General features: G+C 38.7%; 2 protein-coding genes across 11 annotated transcripts in view; one reads left to right on the plus strand and one right to left on the minus strand.

The window, feature by feature from the left end:
• Window positions 1–246: 246 nt before the first annotated feature.
• Window positions 247–3,781, minus strand: hexd (hexosaminidase d). 2 transcript variants are annotated; one of them, XM_039664835.2, is made up of 12 exons: window positions 3,467–3,780; window positions 3,269–3,384; window positions 3,102–3,189; window positions 2,782–2,946; window positions 2,434–2,617; window positions 1,911–1,982; window positions 1,607–1,805; window positions 1,438–1,520; window positions 1,253–1,325; window positions 1,018–1,128; window positions 843–932; window positions 247–735 (listed from the first exon to the last, which is right to left on the minus strand). In XM_039664835.2, exons 1-12 carry the CDS (start codon window positions 3,548–3,550, stop codon window positions 558–560), a joined length of 1,443 nt encoding a protein of 480 aa, XP_039520769.2. In that variant the 5' UTR covers window positions 3,551–3,780; the 3' UTR covers window positions 247–557. The 2 variants fall into 2 exon arrangements, 1 of the variants encoding a protein (XP_039520769.2); XR_005621789.2 differs by lacking the exon at window positions 247–735 and having other exon boundaries at window positions 1,212–1,325; window positions 3,467–3,781.
• Window positions 3,782–5,168: 1,387 nt separating this feature from the next.
• The window catches only part of arhgap12b (Rho GTPase activating protein 12b), a 51,044-nt gene continuing 35,079 nt past the window's right edge, over window positions 5,169–21,133 (plus strand). For 3 of the 9 annotated variants that reach the window (XM_089122156.1, XM_089122160.1, XM_089122161.1), the window contains exons 1-2: window positions 5,173–5,414; window positions 13,422–14,185. In XM_089122156.1, coding sequence (XP_088978282.1) covers window positions 13,499–14,185 — 687 coding nt within the window. In that variant the 5' untranslated portion in view covers window positions 5,173–5,414; window positions 13,422–13,498. Of the gene's footprint in view, window positions 5,415–13,421; window positions 14,186–21,133 lie in introns of all 9 variants that reach the window. The other 6 variants (XM_089122158.1, XM_089122157.1, XM_089122162.1 and 3 more) reach the window with 5 other exon arrangements.

Consider the following 21,133-nt stretch of genomic DNA (forward strand, 5'->3'; position numbering starts at 1 on the left):
TTTTTGGCATCTTTATTATTTCAGACATAATGTTCGTAGAAACGTTGGCTTTAAACCGAAGCGAAATAAGTTAAAGTTAAAACAATTAAAATTGAAATAAAATACATACATAAAAAACCTAATAAAAATGTCAAGCTAATTCAAAATATCAATTAATAGTATAATAATAATCATAATAAAATAACATTTCTGTGGATGGATTAATTCTACAACAATCCCGCTGAAAAGAAAAACAAGTTTAAAATGTATTCTGCATGGAAATCAGAACGAGAGATTTTAATTTCATTCATGTACATAATACATATTGGTTGGTGATCATTTTAAAGGAAACAAATACCATATTAGTGTTTTATTTTATTACATTTATATTACCCCCCCCCCCCCATTTGTTTTTGCATTTGTTTTTTAAAGAATACAATAGCTATTCACAAACACAAGCCATCTCAGTTCTATATGTTTTACATTGCATTGCAAGTAGATTTTAAATTGAAAGGAACCAAAGAAAGTTTTCAAATGAAATTCATGCACCAAATTTAAGATTAAGATTGAGAGGTAGATTAAGTACAGAATCCCATTTCATTTAGAACTCTTTCGGTGTCTCTCAGTAGGTTGCGCAGAGGCTCCAGCACTGGGGTGACATGTTGGTCCATCCACTCCTGAACTGTAGAGACTGAGTACAGAAGACACATCTCTCCCCTCACCTCTTGCACCAGAATCTCCACTTCATCAAGAATCCTATTGGAGCAGACGAGAAGAACAATACGGACATATACAGTATTATCATATAAGGGACTTGTTTAAAATATAAACATACACTACTGTATTCATAATAAAAGACTTACATTTTTGCTTGTGTTTTAATCTGTTGAGCAATTAGTGGGTTAACGGTCTTCCTTTGAATGTGGTAAGGCGTGAACCAGCCCCTCACAAACCTATTAAGCAAAAAATTATTATAACGGTCAGTGAGAACTTTAAAAGCATATTTTAAAAGTGAAACCCTAATAGCCCTGAACTCACATATTGTTCTGAAATTGTCTCAGTTCTGCAGACTCCAGCAAAGACGTCAGCTTCACTATGAGTTCAGCAAGTTTCGCCCCAACAAAGGAGGAAGGCATCTTGGAAGACGATCTGGGTCACAGAGGCCAAAGAATATGCTGTAAATTAGCCTATTTCAACATAACCCTTGAGGTTTCTTAGTGTTACACACTCACATGCTTTTTTCTTTGAGGACACGTGCATGAATGAAAGGTACCTCTCTAAGTCTCCTACTTCCACAATGCCAAGGGTCTTAACCACCTTCATTTGAACCTCTTCAGTAAAGCTCCCTGAATCACAGTGAGCAGTTATAGTGAGTTTAGCATTCTTATGCATTTGATCCCACCAATTTGGCACGCAAGCTATAAAGAAAAAGAAACTTAAAAAATGATAGAGACTGACCGTGCAGAACAGTTTGCAAACAAGCCGCCAAAGAGGGCAAACTCACAGGCATCAGTTCACACAAAACAGACAGGTGGTCATATCTTAAGGGAGAAAAAAAGAAACATACATGTTGTTGCCTTGGTCAATAAGAGGACTGATTCTAGTGATAGTGAGAATGTCATCTAACCTTTGCCATCCAGTTAGTGCAATTCCCTGTAGCTCAATGCCAGCTGACAGGCTGGATACCACTTTGAGCCACTGCAAATGATTGTCCACATGCCTCTGAGTGCTGGTCACACAGGTGTGCACGGCGGTTGAGCCTTTAAAAGAGCTGGCGGCCCACTGCTGTGACATACCCGCAGACTTATATAGCTCCATTAGCTCAACTGGAAAGAGTGCATGTGAAATGACCAAGCATTATTATGAACAAATAATTCAAAAGTATTTAACAGTAACTTAAACATAATGTAGAATTCTTCTGAGCAACGTACCAGTGTTTTTGACATCCAGAGCAGGGCTGTAATCCCACAACATTGGTTGCACTAATCCAACAAGACCGCTTTCTAGAATAAGATCACAAATTGGATAGGAATGTCTGTTACATTTGATTTGGTCATTACTAACAGTATATTACTTATTTAATTTATTTTATTTCACTATGTGTAAGTGTGGAAGATGTGGAGCATTTAAGTACAATATCTGAACAGCAAGATGTGTCGCATCAGTCAAAGACCAACAATTAAAAAAAGTGCATTCTCCTCAGTGAACAGCCCTTTAGACCTTGTTTAAAGGTTTAAACCTGCTCCAAAAATGTCTTTCTATTGTCTTTTTATGTATAATTGTATGTTTTTTGGCAATTGGCAGATGGATTTGGAAGAGGTTACATAAAAATGTAGGTTTGGAACAACATGAGGGTGAAATTAAGACATTTTTCACATATTACACTATTTATAGATTATATCCTTTCCTCTTGTACACAGCAAAATCATAATAATTAAATAATTAAATGCTCACCTTTAATGGTCTCAGGGGTCATGGACCTGAGCATATCATCCCACATGATCAACTTAAGGTTGGGCACATTTTTCTGAATTCCCTTCGCCACTTTAATGACATGACTGAGGAACAGTTTGTGAACGCTACGGCCTGGAGCACTTAACCATTGTTTGGACTCATCTCCGAGACCAAGCATGTACACCTATGAAAATAAAAAAATGTTATTTGATCAATAGACCAATATTAAACTAGCAACCTATTTCAGACATCTATTTTTTTCTAGATCTGACCAACTCTCGAGGCAACAGTTTTTCTTGCAGGAATCAGACATATGACTCTTTTCATTGACAGAGGGTTGAACTTCACCTCATCGGCTCCGATGTGCAGGTTGGTACTTTTAGGGTGAAGCTTCATGACTTGTTTTAGCATCTCTAGCACCAGCTTAACTCCTCGATCATGGTGAGGGTTTAGAGTTCCCAGACAGTAGTCCACCTCCCGCAGATCTCTAAACACCTTGTGCTTCAGGACAAACTGATTGAGAAAATTGTAAATATTAATGTTTGAATATGCATAATTTGATTTAGTTTATAAATTTATTTTAATGCATAGTATTTTTTATATTAAACTGGCAAATCTTTGGCTCTTTTTTACTTTATGTAAATGACAAAAATCAGTTTCATAGTTACTTCCAAATGTCCAAACATCTGCACCAGGGGAATGATCTCCAGCCCTCTTTTACTGGCAGCATCCTGGATAGATGCAATCTCCTCACGGCTGTTTGAATATTATTCATTTTTTATCAGATAAATTATCGCACACAAAAAAAATCTACATTTAAAATATATACCCTCACCTGTATGGAGGCTGAGTCGTAGACTGCAGAACTTTCAGCTCTCCTTCATAGGGAAACATATCCTCATATTCAATGAGCAAGCCATTGGCACCAAGATCAGCAAATAACTGGATCAACTGAGGAAACATAATCGTGTTTATTCCTTAATTCGTTTGTTTTATTAAGACGGTTATATTATTAGAGTAAAAGGAGTTGTACCTGAATTAGGTAGTCAATTCTAGGAGGTGCCCCTTTCAGGTCCAAATGAACTAACTTTTTGCAACTGCGCAATGACAGGTCCATAGCAGGTGCTGCACAATAAAAAGCTAATAGCGCCTTTAAAAGATTGTAACTCTTACACCATATTTGAATTACGAGATTAACAACTGAGACGGGATAATGTGCACAGATTTGCTTTTCATGTATTTCTTACTCAGCCTAGTTCCTCTATCCAAATATACGCACTTTCATTCAACGACAACGATGCTTAGCATGAGAAAGAACGCTGTTTTTTTTTTTTACTGTACACTCCTACAACCCTGTCAAAGAACGACGGGAATTGTAGTTTTTTGTGCATTCTTAAACCCGCAGCAATTCAGACCTAGGACTACAAGGGAGTACATCCGCTCAGAACCGGAAGACTTGAACTGTTTCTCTGCAGGGATGTTATTTTAGAATAAGAGTATGGTAACACACACACGCACACAATAATTCTTACATTCTGAGGAAATTTAAAGATAGTTTTTTACTGAATTTATACTGAAATATAAAAACTAAACTAAATAATGATTATTTAAAAAATATATTAAAAATCTTCAAGTTAAATGTTAAGACAACTAAGAAATGTACAATTAATATTAATATATATAGGCCTATGAAGACTTCAGATGCAAAAACCTCTTAGTCCGTCTAAAGTTTTTGTTTAATATTAACAAATTTTTTCAGGCTTCTATGTAACGTTGTAGGTTTCTGGGCCGAGGCTGGAATTTAGTGAGTCCGAATTGAAAGTCTTTGATGAGCGCATATTATGCGCGGAGAGCATTCACTCAATTATTTTCTCATTTTTGACAGAGGTGGCTTTTACAGGCTTTTGCATCGGAGGTCTTCATATATTTACACTTTGAGAGCATATTCATTAAGGATAGGTATTGGAATCTGTAGCAACAGAATTTGAGCATAATATAATGTCGAACATGTCACACTCTATTGAACAGGTTCAATGTACAACATTGGTGATATTGACATTAATAGTTTAATCAAATAAAATACAATGTGACAGCTTAGTTGTTAAAATGTATCAGTTACTCCTGGAAAGTGATTCATGAACTGTGGCTAATTAAAATTCACAGACACAAAAATGTATGTGTGTGGTAATTGCTTACAGAATATAAAAGAAACAGAGTACACATAAACTAATAGTTGTCTCTGTACAAATTATCACATTTGCTCGTGAAAATAAAGCTTACCTAATTACACTGATTTTAAAATTGAATTTTCAACTGAAATTGAAATTGGCTTTATAAAAATTAGAAGACTATTGCAACGAACCCCTTAATAAATCATAAAAAGAAAATAAGCACGTCGTATAAAATTCCCTGCAATCTGGGTAAATTTCACACAAAATGATTTTTGTGAATAGAACAGAACAGAGAATAATAGATAAGAAATGAAACAATGTTTAAATGAATAATACATACATAATAAAATATATAATGATAAATGCAAAAACAAATCAATAGAATAAATATAATAAAAAAAATAAACGTTTTTTTTTAAAAATAACATTAAATGTGTACAAAAAAATGTTTGGCAGTGTCGTGCAGCATGCAGAACTACGTAAACGCTTCTGCGTACTTTGCATTGAACAGAAGGGGGATCAGTGGGAGCCTTGCAGCACCACGAGGGGGCCTGATGCAGTAACACAGGAGCATCAGCAGTCCGAAAGAGCTTCACAGGGCAGGCGGGAGTGCGCAGCGACGCGAACGCGCATGCACTCACCCACAGAGACCTACTGCGATTGGAAGCGCGAGGCGGTCAGATCGTGTGTTTTGTGTTGCTGCCGCGCAGTATCTTTTCACGCAAGTGCCAAGGACTGCAAGGGAAAAGTTTATTTCAAAGACTCTCCAACTAACGGGCATGACCGCTCCCAGATTCCCCTGAACGCCAGGTCAGTATGAGCAGATTTTGCGTTCATTCCTATGCTCCAAAGGCGCATTGTTGCAAATATAAAGAGTTGCATTGTTGGGACCGCTGGGGACTGATTGTTGCGTAGCGGTTTGCTACCTTGAGGCCAACCACGAAAGCCGCTTTGGTAGGTTTGGGGGAACCTGCTATCGTGCTGCGGCAAAATGCTCCCATCGGGTTTTTAAATTACAGCCATGTGTCTCATTCGCATTTGACACCGCAGCTCATTTTATTATGTAGTTATGAGGTGATTTAGAGGGTTTGCTCAGACCTGTTTTCATAATATTTGGTTTGTTTTGATTACCACTTGGCTTGCAAGTAATATGCTGTCATCAGTCAAAAGGGCGCAAACGGTTCATCAAAGTTATGATGAGTAACGTTAACGTTAGGCTAGTGGAGAATTAGTGTTGGCATGTTTATTCTTGCTATTGGGGAGAAAAAAAAGTGCCATTATTTTGATGGCACATCATTTGTTTAAACGATCTGTTATGTATCACAGTAAATATGTCTTGGGCAGAACTGTTTGTTTGTACTTCTGTATTAGTATTTTGTTTGAACGTTTATGCGGGCCTCGCTGTCGCCTTCGTCCGGTGAGGGACTGCACTGGCGACCGTGATGAGTGACCAGTCGCTACTCAAACAAAGGCGGGTTACCAGGGGAAACGGGTTCTCTACTTACGGACTGGGTCGATGAAGGAATAGTGACGGCTCACGTTTGGGCTCATCTGCATGTGTCTTGAATGAACCGCTGCAACAAAGACAAATGTAGCCAGTGTTTGACGTGTGAGAACCTGACGGCTGAAAATCACTTCACAAAGTGTTGTCGATAATGCGAAATATCCCGCCTGCAAGGTCACTTTATGTTCACGGCTGCTAAGTGGCTCAGTAGATTAGACAAACCCGTTTTATGCTGGCTGGGGTTGTCCAGCCTTGGTGTTTGTTTGTCGAAGAAGGTAAACGCGAAAAGAGTTTAATAGGAAAGGGAGCCTCTCAGTTTGAATGACAAAGAACTATTTCTGATTTTATTTGAGTAAAATTAATAGCTTTTTAAATACTCATTTTAATGAGTATTCCTTTGAGCCTTTCTACAGCATGGCAGGAAGACACAAATGCTTTGAAGAAAATGTATAGGCTAGGACTAGGTAGCGTTGCTGCATTTGTCAAGCTTAGCCATTCAATGTTTTTGTAAAGGAAAAAATAACAGTGAAGCATTTTTCCTTTCAAGGTTTCCGATTGACATTTTATTCAGCACATCCTTTCGCTGACTGTTTGTTGAAAAGGAAAACAATTTTTAGAGTTTCATGGCCTTTTTGTACTGAAAGTCACATTAATAAAAAAAAACAGGCATTACACTGTCAAAGGTCTTGTCACAATAGAGTCTCATCAATTCTGTGTTGATCACATGACTTATCTATTTTCAAAAATGTACAGTCTTTTAGTTCAAATGTGGGTGAAAGTCATGTCATGGAATGAGTAGTCTCAGCCTCAGACGTCACGCCCACGGAACGTTGGCTAAACGTCTGATGCATATGGTACACTTAACTGGAAACACTTCAGGAATGTCGAAGTCGTCATCTGATTGGTTGAATTTTATCGGATTTCCGGGGGGCGTCAGTGTCGCGTTTATTTTCGGTCCGCCGGGAAACAAGCGCAGATGTGTGATTGCGGAAGAAAAACTGTTGTGTTTATATGAGTGGCCTATGTGAGTGACAATGAGCATTTCTCAAGATCAGCTAAACGTAGTTGTATGTCCCCTACAATCTATTATGGAAGATCAAGTGAAGTACTTAATTGCGAAGGATATCAGCTGCGTTTGTGGACAAACATGAAACAGACGCTGACATCGCAGCTGGCCGATTCAGTATTCATATATAGGTCGCGCACACTGGATTATAAGGCACATAAGATACTGCAGAGTCAAACGTTTGACTGGGTTTGCGTTATGCATCCACTAGATGTGCTAAAGGCTAAAGGGAATGTAGCGAGTGCGCGGCGCCGGAGGTGAGGCGTTTATTTAGTAGGCGTGAGCGCACTGGGGCGGGGACGTAACTTACATTCGTGTGACAAAGCGGACATAAGATGGACATGAGCGAGTTCGTGGGTGAATTTAATAACACGGAGCGTTGTTAGCGCTTCCGGTGACTGCTGACTGACTTGTTGCACACCGGTCTGTTGTTGTGGGGACATTTCCACGCCCCGAAACATGACGCTGAACGAAACGAACTGTAATTGGTTGTTTGACATGTCGGTCTAACGCCCTTATGGGCGGGCCTTGACCAAAGAAAGCTGCTATGAATTCCAGACCTTCAGCCGTCAGTCTGAAGGTCTGGCTACGCGAGACTATGGAATGAGAGACTTATGTTTGATCTATAAGTGATGGACACTGTGGCGTTTAGTAGTGTCATGTTCTGATGTGGTATCGTATCGGTATGTGGATAATGCCCGGTTTCACAAACAAGGCTTAAGCCTAGTCCCAGACTAAAATACATTTTGAGCTGTCTTAACTGAAAGCATCTTGGACTGACATAGCTTAAAATATATCAGTGCCATTGTTTTGTCTCAAGATGCACACCAGTAATGTACTTTTCTAAGAAATGTTTATAAAAGCGAATTGAGGCCTACTCCTCGATTAATCTAAGCCCTGTCTTTGAAACCACACTTAAATATTGTTTCTACTGGGATCAAATAGCCTACTAATTGTGTTATTAAGCAGAGTAGTAGTGAGCTTCATCCATCTTGTTTACTCATCACTTCCATTCTCCACAGTCCACACATTACATCGTTACACAACATTTTATTAAAAAAAAATAGTTGTCAATATAAGTCAGAAGTCTCTAATGAGCAGCTTCTGGTGATACGACAGCATTCTGTTGCGCATGGTGAATTAACTGAGTTTAAGATGACCACACACTCGCGCAAATGCGACCACATAAAATTTGAACTCGCACATTCTCAAAAAAATGCTCACAGTCTGGAACCCTGAATGATATGGGATTTCTGAGGAGTGACAGTCTCACTCATCTTGCTGAAAAGTTGGCAGTAACTTCTTTGTGTTGCGCTGGCCGCATTAACACTGCACTCACACCCAGAGGAGACCTTCCATCTGCTCCTTGTTTATAGAAGCTCCACTTTGGTTAGCAGTCAAGTCCCCAAATGGGAGACACATGGTAGATTTAAAAATTCTTGTGTGCTACTTTTTTCGATTGAAGTAGTCTTATTTGCTCACTATATTGAAGATTTGCTTCACTCTTTAAAAAGTGTTAATAAGAGTTACCTCAAGCTGTTTTAATGTTGGTGGAGAACTGCCATCAAAGCATTCACCTGTTATTCTCCCCTCTGTGTTAATAATGTTTCTTATTAAAATGTCGCCATGTCCCTTACTTATCGGAAATCATTGAAGGCTTTTATTCCTCAGACTTCCTTCAAGTGATAACAGTGCAACACGAGCTTTCAAACATGCTTGAGTCCTGGGAATCCTGTGTGGAAGTGTGGATGCTATTGGCAGAGGGAGAAGATGGACTATGTTTAGCTCAAATTATGGTTCATGGTGTCAAGGGAGGATGGGGAAATTTAGCGGACAGGCTTGTTCTAAACTTTAGGTTGGGTTAGTCAGTATTAGAGAAAACAAAAATGGTCTGACAGTGACAGTAAAGACATTTATAAAATGACAACAGATTTCAATTCAAAATAAATGCTGTTATTTTGAACTTTTTATTAGGGATGGGCAACGATTAATCCTGATAAATCGCATCCAAAATAAAAGTTTGTGTTTACATAATATATGTTTGTGTAGTGTGTATAATTAATTTGTATATATAAATACCCACACATGCATGTATATAATTAAGAAATATGTGCATGTATATATTTTATATATATTTATTCACAATTAATATTATATATAAATATAAATATTTGATATATTAATAACACATTTTTCTTAAATATATACATGCATGTGTGGGTATTTATATATACAAATTAATTATACACACTACACACACATATATTATGTAAACATAAACTTTTATTTTGGATGCGATTAAACGCGATTAATCGTTGCCCATCCCTACTTTTTATGTATCAAAGAATCCTGGAAAAAATGCTTCACTTTTATTTTTGATCAAATAAATGGCTTGAACGCAATGGTCAAACATGTCTGTCTAGTGCACGTTTACATTTAAAAACTATTGAAAAGCAGTGCACTGAAAATGCTAAAACAGATTCTGTGTGAAGCCCCTCAAAGTAAGATGCAGTCGGCAGTGTTTAGCATCTCTCCTTTACCAGTCATGCTCTTCATTAGTCTTTTATTCTTTTTGTATATAATTTGGTGTTTTCTTTGAATCGGATTCTCTTGTCTTGTTGTTTCCACATATACAGCCTGGTCTCATTGTTAATACATACTTTTTTGTACGTTTGGATAGACGCTGAAACGTAGAATATGGACGTATCTGCAACATTTAAACGTAACATTATTACGATTTTACAGCTACAAAACATTAACTATTTACGTATATTCCATATCATAAAGATATCTGTTAAAAATGTCTCTTTTACCATTTTCTAGAATCTAGATAAATGTAAGATCCCTTAACCCTTTTCCCAAACCTAAACACACCCATTTTTTATAGAACATAATAAGGATAAAACGTCGGTAGATTTATTCATACGTAAATAAATAACTTTTTTGTGCTGTCAATTTGTAAATGTTTTAGTGCTGTAATTACAGTATGTTTCTGCGTGCATAAAACGTAAATGTACTTATGATAGAACTACACTTTTTGTAAAATACACTCATGAGATCACATTGCCATATATTGGAGTGCCTGCAGTAGGGCTGATGAAGTATGCAGGAAATGAAAGAATGTGAGAGATTGAAGTTGCTGCCAAGACTGGCACGAGTCTTTACTGCAAAATGCAAAGACAGAGGGAGTAGACAGACTTCAGCTCTACGCTGGTTAAATCAATGCTGGGTCAACTGTCTTGTATAGTGGAAGAGATGTGTGGTTGTTGAGAAGCTCAAATCGTTTCAGCAACAGGCTTCAGTTTTACGTCTTTCTTACGAGGTTCAGGAGCCTAAGGATGTTTTAGTACATGTTGAATGGTTCATCATCATAACATGTCCCTTTGACTGTCTAAGTGTAAATGTTTAAAGGGATTGTTCACCTAAAAAGGAAATTCTGTCAGTTAATTCACCCTCATTTCATTCCAAACCTGTAAGACATTTGTTCATCTTCAGAACACAAATGAAGCTCTTTTATAAAGAAAGCTGACCTCTTTTTGAAGATGAGAGTTCATCAATTTAAAGTTAGTTTGAAAGTTTTGTGAAGCTTTTGGGTGAAGGAAGCTGTGTCCGGTCCTGCTGTATGTGATCAGGATTCAGGAAGGCAGTAGTGATATTTTAGAAAAGACAGGCAAAACAAAATAAAATATATTGTAATATAGCTAAGTTTGACTTTAATGGAAAATACATTAATCGTTTTTTTGATTTGAAAGAGAATTATTTTAGGTCAGGTCAATGTTGCCAAATTGGGGTCTGAGGTAAATCATATTGGTTCAATGTGATTGAGATAATTCTAATAGAAACAGTTTGGTTACATCCAACAAACACGATGCTTTAGTAATATAATGATTTGATGTGGAAATATGCCACACGATTGAAATGCATTCAACTGATTAGGTATTGTTTTGTGCTTAGTGTATTTTTTGTATGCGGCATGCATGTGCTTGATAAACGGTGCAAGGTTTTCTCAGTGGAGAGATCGGTGTAGTCTGTGTTTGGTTACAGTATTCAGTTTCATTCCGTCTTAGTAACCTCTATCAGTCCCTTTCCTCCATGGCTATTTTGAGAGGTGCCTTATGTCACATCAAATCCTCATCTAAAAATTGACAGCGCCGCATGGCTTTACACACACCAAGCAGGTTGTATAATATTTGTTGCTATTTTGAAATGTTTAGTAAACCCATCAGCTTCCATGTCCTACCGTTTAAGGACAGACCATGTGGATTAACTATAAGTAGGGAAGGTTTCATGGCTTAGTTAAGAGAGTGTGTCTTTAAAATGTTAGTTTCCCTTAACCAAACTTTACATTATTGGGATAAAGTCTAGCTCGTAACTGATTTCATGCTATGGATGATATCAAAAGTCTACTATTTTGACTAAATGAATTAAAAATAAAACGCTAATTTCAAAATCAATGGTTTGAAATGCTCTACTGTTTGGGGTAGCATAAGTGTTGGTTTAAATTGTTATATTTAATTGAATTTTAATCCTTTTTGTTTTACATAAGGCCGTGTGGCCACCAAAGCGTTTTTCCACGCGCCTGGCGTATGTTTTCAATTGTTTTCAATGGGAGCGCCGCGTTTTTTAAACGCTATGAGCGTACCGAGGCGCTGGGCGTTTTTTTCACGCTGAAGCACCGAGTGCCCGGCGTTTTTTACAGGTCGCTGGGAGTTGAAAAATGTTCAACTTTGGATAAAACGCAGCGCTCATCACTGTCACTTTTTACCCAGCCGTCCAATCACAGTGGAGGAGGGGCGGGACTAATACCACACCGACCAACTGTCACAACATTCAACTGCTGCGGATATTCTGTATCATAGCAACGAAACGTCTGCGCTGCCAAAGCGCTCCTCAAAAAAAAAAAAAAAAAGACAAAATGGGCTTTGTATAATAAATAAACCCAAATACTTTAGAAATGAAAAGTATGTCACCTTGATTTATTTTTATTTTATTTGGTAAATTATTTATTTTTATATCAAAATATAGTAAACAAAAAACACTCATAAACTTTTAGATGAACTTCCCACAACAGCATGCTTTGTGGATCCTCTTGATCTGCTTTCTCCATGTTTCTTTGACAAATCTCAGCATCAGTCTCACGCGCGCTGCACGGGAGTTAACCACGCCCCCTTATTTGCATTTCGCGGTATACACGGAATTAAAAAATCTGTTACGACTGACGTTTTCTATCGCGGTAACGATATATATCGCCATATCGCCCAGCCCTAGTAACAATTTAAAATAACATTTTTCTATTTGAATACACTGTAACGGTTGTGCGATAATATGATAATCATTGCGATATAATTTTCCTCGATAAAAGTTCGATAAATATTCAGTATAATATACGGCAAAAGCAGAATTCATAGATGAATAGAAAGTTCAAACGAACAGCCTTTATTTGAAATTGAATTTTGTAAAATAAATGTAAGTCTTTCCTGTCACGTTTAATTTAATGCATTCGTGTTCGATAAATTATTTCTTTAAAAAAAAATCGCACTAACCCCAAAACTCCGAACGGTAGTGCATTTAGTAAACGACGTTTCAAAGATTGTGCATCATCTATCAGAGCCAATCAGATTAGAGCTGGCCAGATCAGAAAGTGCTTGCAGTTTTTGTGCATAGTATCAGAAAGTTACACTTTTTATTATATATATACACAAAAGGGCTAAAAGAACAAAGGAATCAGAGAAATAAAAGGAAGAGTGAATCCAGCCGCTCTTTATATCCGGCCCAAGGCTGTCACAATCCATCATCTGTAAGCACCATATGTGAACATGACAGTGTATATTTAACCTAAGAATGCTTAAGGGGGATTGTGTACATGTGAGAGTGGGATATGGGGGCAGACAGATGCATGTTGATGGTAAAAAAGGATCTGCAGTAGTCTAGAGGCAACAGTCTGGAAAATATCACTCGGTTCACTCAGTGATCGGTGTGTGAGAGAGCTGAGTTATGTTCCTTGCGACCTGTCATTGTAATTTGATCATTAGATTACTGATATGTTAGTTGCCATGGCGTCCTCACGCATGATTAGGTTACCATGCGTCTGTCCTTGATGCTGGAAAGTACAGTAGCACTTTTTTGTGTAATGTGTGATTAGATCGAGTCTGTCGCGATTGCTATTGATTAACAGTAGCACAGTTTTCAACATGTGTGTGTGTTTTCAATCCTTTTGTGCTAACAAGCTCATTCTCTCTTTTTGCAGCCGTGCGGACACAGCAAGAGAGAGATGTGGATCCACTCACAGTCTGTCTTCTGAACAACGCACGGACAGATTGAGACATGACGGAACGGGATGGCCGTTGTGATTTGTCCATCGCCCCGGGGCAGGTATATATCGAGGTGGAGTTTGATTATGAGTACAAGGCGAAAGACAAACTCATCTCCATACGGCAGGGCGAATGCTACCAGTTGGTTCGTAAAACCAACGAGGACTGGTGGCAAGTTCGGCGGGAAGAGGGCACCAAGGCTTTCTACGTCCCCGCTCAGTACGTCCGAGAGGTCCGGCGTGCCCTTATGCCACCGCCCAAACCTCGCGCAAAGCCCCCCAACGTCCTTGAAATCAGCCAGTGCCGATCGTCGAATGAAAATCTCAACCAACGCGCTCCTACGGAAAGGTCCAGCTTTGGCAGGCCACCTCCTTCAACGACACCTTCCCCATTGCCAGGGCAACTGACCCCGCCTTTGTTGATGCGGGACACCAATCAGAACCCGGGGATGAAGAGCGTTGTTGCAGAGCTGACTCTGCTCAACAACAACAACCATCATAACTATCACCATGGCAACCCCACACTTCCACGAGGGCGGGCGGAATCCCCTCCACGAGAGCATGGTTGCCAGGGGAAACTCCCAGGTGTGTTGACAGTGGACATGGAAGGGAGCGTGTTACCAGGAAATGGGTTGGAGAAAATGAGAAATGACTCTGAATCTGGAGATGAGCTCAGCAGCAGCTCTACCGAACACATGCAGGTAAGGACGAGTGACATTCGCCATCCTCCTTCCTCTCCCACGCATTTGTTCTCTCTCCCTCTCCCTCCCAAACTTAGTCATATTCTGCCTTTATCTCGTTCAATGTCGTCTTTGGCTTTCATTCTCTACATTTCAAGCACTTATCTTTGCCAGAAATGCTCCTTTTCATCCTTTGATTGTCATTATCTGCTGTTCCAAGAATTACTACTAGACTAATCTAACATTTGCTCCGCACTTCTTCCCCTTTATCCCTCCTTTGGTTTTACCTCTGACATTTACGGTTGCACGTCTGCTTTTCTGTCAGATTAAATTGGTTTCAGCAGTGTTTTCTCTCCTCTTCTGGCGTTCCTTCCTTTCTGCCTTGTGAGACTTGTTTAGCAGGAGATGCAGTCTGTCCTCTGCTGTGGTGATGGAAATTGTGGCCACCTCTCAGGGTTTGATTAAGACTTGTTGGGCTTTTTACAGTCGTTTCTGAATTTAAAAAGTTGCTTGTATTAGTCTACAATCTCTCTTTAGTTGTATTTATTAATAGTGCGGCATAGATTATATTAGAAATACAATATAACAATGTTACAAGTAAGGTCTAGCTGTAGCATTCAGGTACAGAAATGAAATAATTTGGCCTAAATGTAAAATAACACTATAGTGTTCACTATATACATGAAATATAGATTAATATTTGTTAAAGCTATATATTTTTTAAAGCTGTGCTTTGTTGTTTGATTATTAACATTGACACACAGCAGCAGGTCTATTAGGCTGCTGTCACTTTAAGACCTGATGCACTGATACAATATAATGATACACATCTGTTTTCGTTCTCAACTGTTTACATTCAATTAGTTTGACGGGAATACTTGCCAAAATTAGTATTTTGACACAATTTTGTGTGTGCGTGTTCGACGTGAAAGAGAAATGAATTCAGTGTTCAAGCGCTATCTGAAACGCGCCTCTTTGTGGCTACGTTTACACGTGACCGGTTATTTTCATAAACAGACATTTCAGCCTCCGTTTTCAAAAATAACATCGTGCACACCTGTCAGTTTTCAGAAAAGTGTTTACACGAACCTGTGTATATATGCTGTCAACAGCATGACAACCTGTAGGTGGCAGTGTAACGAGAGGCGAATCGATTCACAAGGTCGCACTTTTGACGCAAGTGTAAATTCTGTCGCATGCTGTGACGTCGGCTGACTAAAACTCGGTTTTCTCAGTTTACTTGCAAACGAAGTTCTCTGGTCTGAATCGTTTTCAGACGCGAATTCTCTGTTTGTGTGTAAACGAAGGGGCACAAACTAAGGGTAATGTCTCCGTTTGTCAGAATAACCATGTACGTGTAAATGGGGTCTGTGTGTGCATGCTTTCACTCTACGATATAAAAAAATGAAAGCTATATTTTTTTTATATAATGCACAAATAGGAGATTTTGAAGACTTATTTTGAGCAAATTGAAGCATGAAATGCATGCAGTTTAATCCACTACTTAGGTGTCAAGGGGCTCTGCAGTTTGGGGAGTCCTCAGTAATATGTACTAAGTAGTTTCTGAGTGATTGAGCTTTTTAGTGTCCCAGGGTGCATCATGTGGAGTTGGGTGTTTAGTCTTTGTTAGTATCCTCCTCCCCCATCTCTCTCTCCCTGAAACAGGGTGCTGCTGGGGGAACAAAGGGGATTGTGGGAGAATAGAAAGTAGGTCATATCTGACTAGATCATGCTGTTGCCCCCGTTTTGTATGTGTGAGTGAGATGGAAAGATGCGCATTGAGATTTTGGTATCCATCCATAAGATCATCATTGTGAACAATAAGGACAGTAAGGATGAGTCTGTAAACCTGTAGCTTGTCATGTATATTGGAATGCCACATTGAGTGGATCTATTATTACTGATCTTGGTTGACAACATCAAGAAGATTCCTAGCCACACCATCCTCTTGCTGTCAAAGAATGAGAATAATCATGATGCTTCTCAAAGTCAGGTAGACAGTAGCGGAACCATGCACACACATATATATGGCTTAAAAGAACATACAGTACTCTGGGCTTTTGAGGGATTTGTCCATGTCAGGCTTTGTCCATTAGGGTCAGCTGCTAATATTAAACCATGTGATTACTTAATCAGCCCTTTAACAACTATCCCTTACAAAGAATAGTTGGCCTTCTGCCATGTATGATGTTTGGTTTATAGAAGGAGTTCACCATCAATTACTGAGCCTCATAAAAACACAAAATGTCGTAATTCTTGTGAAGCCATAACATAACATTGTATTTTATTGTAACTAAGTCATTTGCTGAAAATGTCCCCCTCTTCCAAATGTCCCTTCTGCCAAAGTTGTTGTTTTCAGTTAATAATCAAGAAAATAATTATTTTGTTATGTTTCTAAAACAATATAGCCTTTAAGACTAAATGTGTTGAATATTTTTTTTATGGATTTTATAGACTTAACAATTAACAGCAATATGTGACAACTGAATGTGAACTGTCTTCTGTTCTTTGGAGTAAAATGTAGTTTAGCATTTATAAATATTTCGCTTTTATTTTTAATCAGTTTTAAGTTGTTAGTATTTGACTAGGATTTTAGTAGCTAGTTGCTAAGCAGCAACATTGCCGTTTTTCATTTCATATTTTATTTTATTTCAGCTTTATTTCAATATTCTATTATATGTGACTCATCACGGAAACCAGTGACAAAATGAGAAAGCGTTTTTTGTTTTTTTCCAGAATTGGTGATTTCCGCTTTTTTGCAGAATCTGTTGGTTGATATCATGAAGAAGCCTCTCCATGTTTGAGATAGCAGTATTGGTGTATTTAAAAGTATGTAAATTAGCCCTATTGTCACTCCCAGCAGCAGAGCGTGGTGAGAATGCACAGTCTTTAGAGGCCGTTTTCTTACCTTTGAGCTTTTTTGAGTGCCTACCTTTAAATGCCACAACTTATCCAAATATTATCAGATTTCCATGTGTTACACATCATTGGAAAGCTTGGAGACTACACTTTCAGAATCCGTGAATATAAAATGCACCAGAACTGACTTGTGTCCCTAGTACTTTCCGTGATCAGTGACATATTCTATTTTTCTACTCGACTTTTAATAGTTTTATTAATAATAACAATGCTGGAATAAAGAATGCCATTTATATGTTCTTGGAAGGCTGAGTAAATGATGAATATTCAGTATGGGGGAACTATTTGTAGCCCAAAGTCACATACTTTCTCTTGATGTTGATCCCTCCTCTCCACTTATGAACGGGCAGCTTCTGCGCTCTGAAAGGATTGAGGTCCAAATCTGTTTCCCTCAACACTCCACCAGAGTGGCCCACTGAGGACGGATTTAGAACCCCAATTTCTCGCCTTTTTTCTATGCCTCGACTTTATCTTCACCCCCTGAAGCAGATTTGCAGGCGCGCACACACACACTTTCCGGCTCTCACTCACTTTGCCTCCCCCACTCTTTCACTTTTATGGACTTTATATGTTAGAGTGTTTCCTCATTCTACTATTTTTTTTAAACCTTTTTTATGACAGACTCGAATAACTTGAAATAATAATAAGCCATCAGAAGACACACAAAAGCTTGACCTGGGGATTAGTAGCATGTCACCTCTCTAATAAAAGATTACGAATAGCTTTTATAACACAGAAAGGGGCTTTTCTAATGGGCAGCTGCACGAAATTAAATTCAGCCCCCTCAGCTGGGTGTTTTCCTTTGTGTGACTGAACAGTTATTGTACTTATGTTTCAATCTGTTTCTGCTGGTTTTCCTTTGATTTGGCATGTATGTACATTGATTCATTGTTATTTTCACAAGTATTGAATCATTGACGCTTTTGTTAAGCTCACATGTTTCAGGCCCAAAAGAGTCTTAGAAGTGTGTGTGGGTTCGGCTTCAGTCCGAATCCTGTAGCTCCTTCCCTGACAGTAAAGGAGGCCCGAGCATTCCTGTCATTCCTGTCCCAGCACACACACACACACACACACACACCGACTTCAGTTGGATAACCCAATAAAGGCCCACTGATCCTAGTAAGCGGAAAACAGTACAGCTCACCTTAATCTAATATTTACTCGTGTATCAATGACCTCTCGCTCTCTCTCCTGTCTGGTGTTGTTCCTGTCTGTCTGTCTATCTTTATTTTTGACTGAAAATGGACTTTAGGCTGAAAGATGGCAGTGGACATCAAATCGATGTGTGTTTGGGGTGGTGTGGGGGTGGTTTGGTAACCTCGTGCTGTCAGAGCATCTCTCTGTCTCAAACTCTATTTTGTCTGTCTGCTGTCGATGAGCACAGCTGACATGTTGTCGGGGCAGAATGTGTCCAGAGGGTGAGGTAAGTTTAGTCTGAATAGACTAACACACATTTAATATAAATGGAAACATACTATAGACTTTTGTTGTTTTTATAGAAAGATAATTAAAGTTGCCTAAACAAAAAAAAAAAATGTTTTTGAAAGTAGTCTCTTCTGCTCGCCAAGCTGATTGGTGTAAAAACAAAAACAGTCAAAACTGTTATATTGTAATTTTTTTTTTCAGGATTCTAATGAATAGGAAGTTCAAACGAATGGCATTTAGTAATTTTTGTAACATAAATATTGTTACTGTCATGTTTGATGAATTTAATGCACCACTGAATGTGTTATTTAGCATTTTAATCCAATGTCTTATTTAATTGGAATGGCAATTAGAGTCAAGAATAGACATAAAACATTGGTTGATATTAATTTGTTTATTTGTTTGATGGAATTGGAAAGTCAGTTAGAGCGCACCCAGCTACCGATAAAAGTGTAATAATCTATTTTACTACTGTTATCTAAAAAGTGTATTGGTAATATGTCTAGACTGCTGACAAGTAATAATGGCACCATCTTTCTATCTACAGCCTTGACATAAATTATGTGTTTCGCAAAGTTTGCTACTTCAGTTGCTGTGGTGTTTCTAGATTATTGTGCAGAGTGATCCGATGCATTTTAAATAATTACAAATTTAAAAAAAATTAAATTGGCCCTGGCACCAAATGAACAAATAACATCATTTCATGGGACGTGGGAAAGTGTGAACAAGCTCTAACCAGGTGAAATCACTCAATCATTCCGATTGGATTATAAAAGCAGAATGATTGATATACACGTTGGGCAGAAGCACTGTGTAATCTAGCAATGGTATGGTTACCTTTAAAAAAGCAAGACGTACATCATCACTTTGCATCAAAATGACCTCACATGCAAAGAATATTGCACCTGAAAGAACCATTTACCGGATCATCGAGAACTTCCGAGGAGAGAGATTCGATTGCTGTAAAGAAGGCTTCAGGACGTCCCAGACTGTCAAGCAACGGTCTCCTCCTGAGGAGTTGGCTACGACAGCTATGTGTCGCCACCAGTGCAGATCTTGCTCAGAAGGCTATTGGCAGCAGGTGGGTGTGAGTGCATCAGAAGCACTAAGACTTTTGGACAACAGCCTGGTGTCAAGAAGAGCAGCAAAGAAGCCACTTCTTTCCAAGAAAAACATCAAGGTCAGACTGAAATTCTGCAGGAAGTACAAGGATTGATACATTCATTCTCTGAAGCCCTCTTCCGACTATTTGAGACATCAGGGAAAGCGATTGTCCTTAGAAGAAAAGGGGAACTCCACCATGAGTCCTGTGTCATGCCAACAGTGAAGCATCCTGAGACCATCCATGTGTGGGGTTACTTTTTTCATCCAAGGAAGTGGGCTCTCTCCAAAAACACAGCATTGAATAAAGAACGGTATTGAAACATCCTGCAAGAGCTTCTCCCAACGACCCAGGAGTAATTTGGCGATGATCCATTTATTTTCCAGTAAGATGGTGCACCATGACACAAGGCAAGAGTGATAGCGAAGTGGCGCAGTGATCATTACGTGGAAATTTTGGATTCGTAGCCAGGCAACCCCACTGATGTTAATCCCAACGAGAACCTTTTGTTGATCCTCAAATGGCGAATGGATAATCAGACTCTGAACACTATTCGCTGATTTCACGCAGCCGCCATTTTGAAATCAAAAGCGAGGCTCCGGTGGGAAGAATCACGGAAGTGCAGATAGACAACAACAATGCCTTGGACTACCAACCTGAAGCTACTGCCGCGATTTACCACGATTTACATTATTGGATGTTAATATCCAACATAAGATATGTATGTAGTTCGTTTTTGCTGCTTTTTTACGTTCTTAATATATATAATTTGTCTCTGTATATATTCTAAAGTATGAAAGAAATGTATGTACATTTTTAGAATAACAATTTGTACATTAAACACAACAATACGCCATCGAATTCGCGACTCTCCAATGATTAAAGGCGGGCCGGAGCCATTTTTGAAAATGGCGGCTGTGTGAAATCAGTGTGTTAGGCAAGAATTGATCTTTATCAGCCAGAGGCTAATTTCCAGCATGCCAAAGCAAATTGCTGAGGTTATGAAGAAGGGTCAACAACACTGTAAAACGCATTGACTCTTTGCATTAAAGGTTTTTGCCAGTAAATCTTATGAAATGCTTATTTTTTCCAGTATACCATAGAAACATGTGAAAATGAATCTACAAATACAAAAGAAGCAAACTTTGCGAATCAATTTATGTCACTGTGAATACTTTTCTCTCCGTTTCACATTATTCTGGTGTTTAAACCAATTCAGCACAGCCACAATACATCCAGTGACGTTTAACTGTGGGAAAGGCTAAAGTCAAACAGATGAGAGAGATAGCGAAAACAACATTGTGCCACTGACTGAACTTGGGTAACCCGTCCCTCACATGGGTTTATGACCTTTTGATGATGTTGGACATTATCTCAGCAGTCTATGAGTGCTTTTGTCAGAGGGAACGTTCTACATCTCGGTTTGCTGAGCTGAGGTGCAACAGTGACAATAGTGAACCGCTACTGTAGAATGATCCGGAGTGATCTGCCCACTCACAAAGAAACAAGCCACTCACATATTA

Source organism: Pimephales promelas, chromosome 17 (genome assembly GCF_988280905.1).
Source record: "Pimephales promelas chromosome 17, fPimPro1.hap1.1, whole genome shotgun sequence".
Classification (NCBI taxonomy): Eukaryota; Metazoa; Chordata; class Actinopteri; order Cypriniformes; family Leuciscidae; genus Pimephales; species Pimephales promelas.

Bases quoted from the DNA above. Each gene is read 5' to 3' on its own strand.
- hexd (XM_039664835.2), bottom strand. From the start codon at position 3,550: ATGGACCTGTCATTGCGCAGTTGCAAAAAGTTAGTTCATTTGGACCTG. The intron at 1,806-1,910 runs GTACGTTGCTCA...CACTCTTTCCAG, and splicing joins TCTGGATGTCAAAAACACTG to TTGAGCTAATGGAGCTATAT. The intron at 1,521-1,606 runs GTTAGATGACAT...TTCTCCCTTAAG, and splicing joins GCACTAACTGGATGGCAAAG to ATATGACCACCTGTCTGTTT.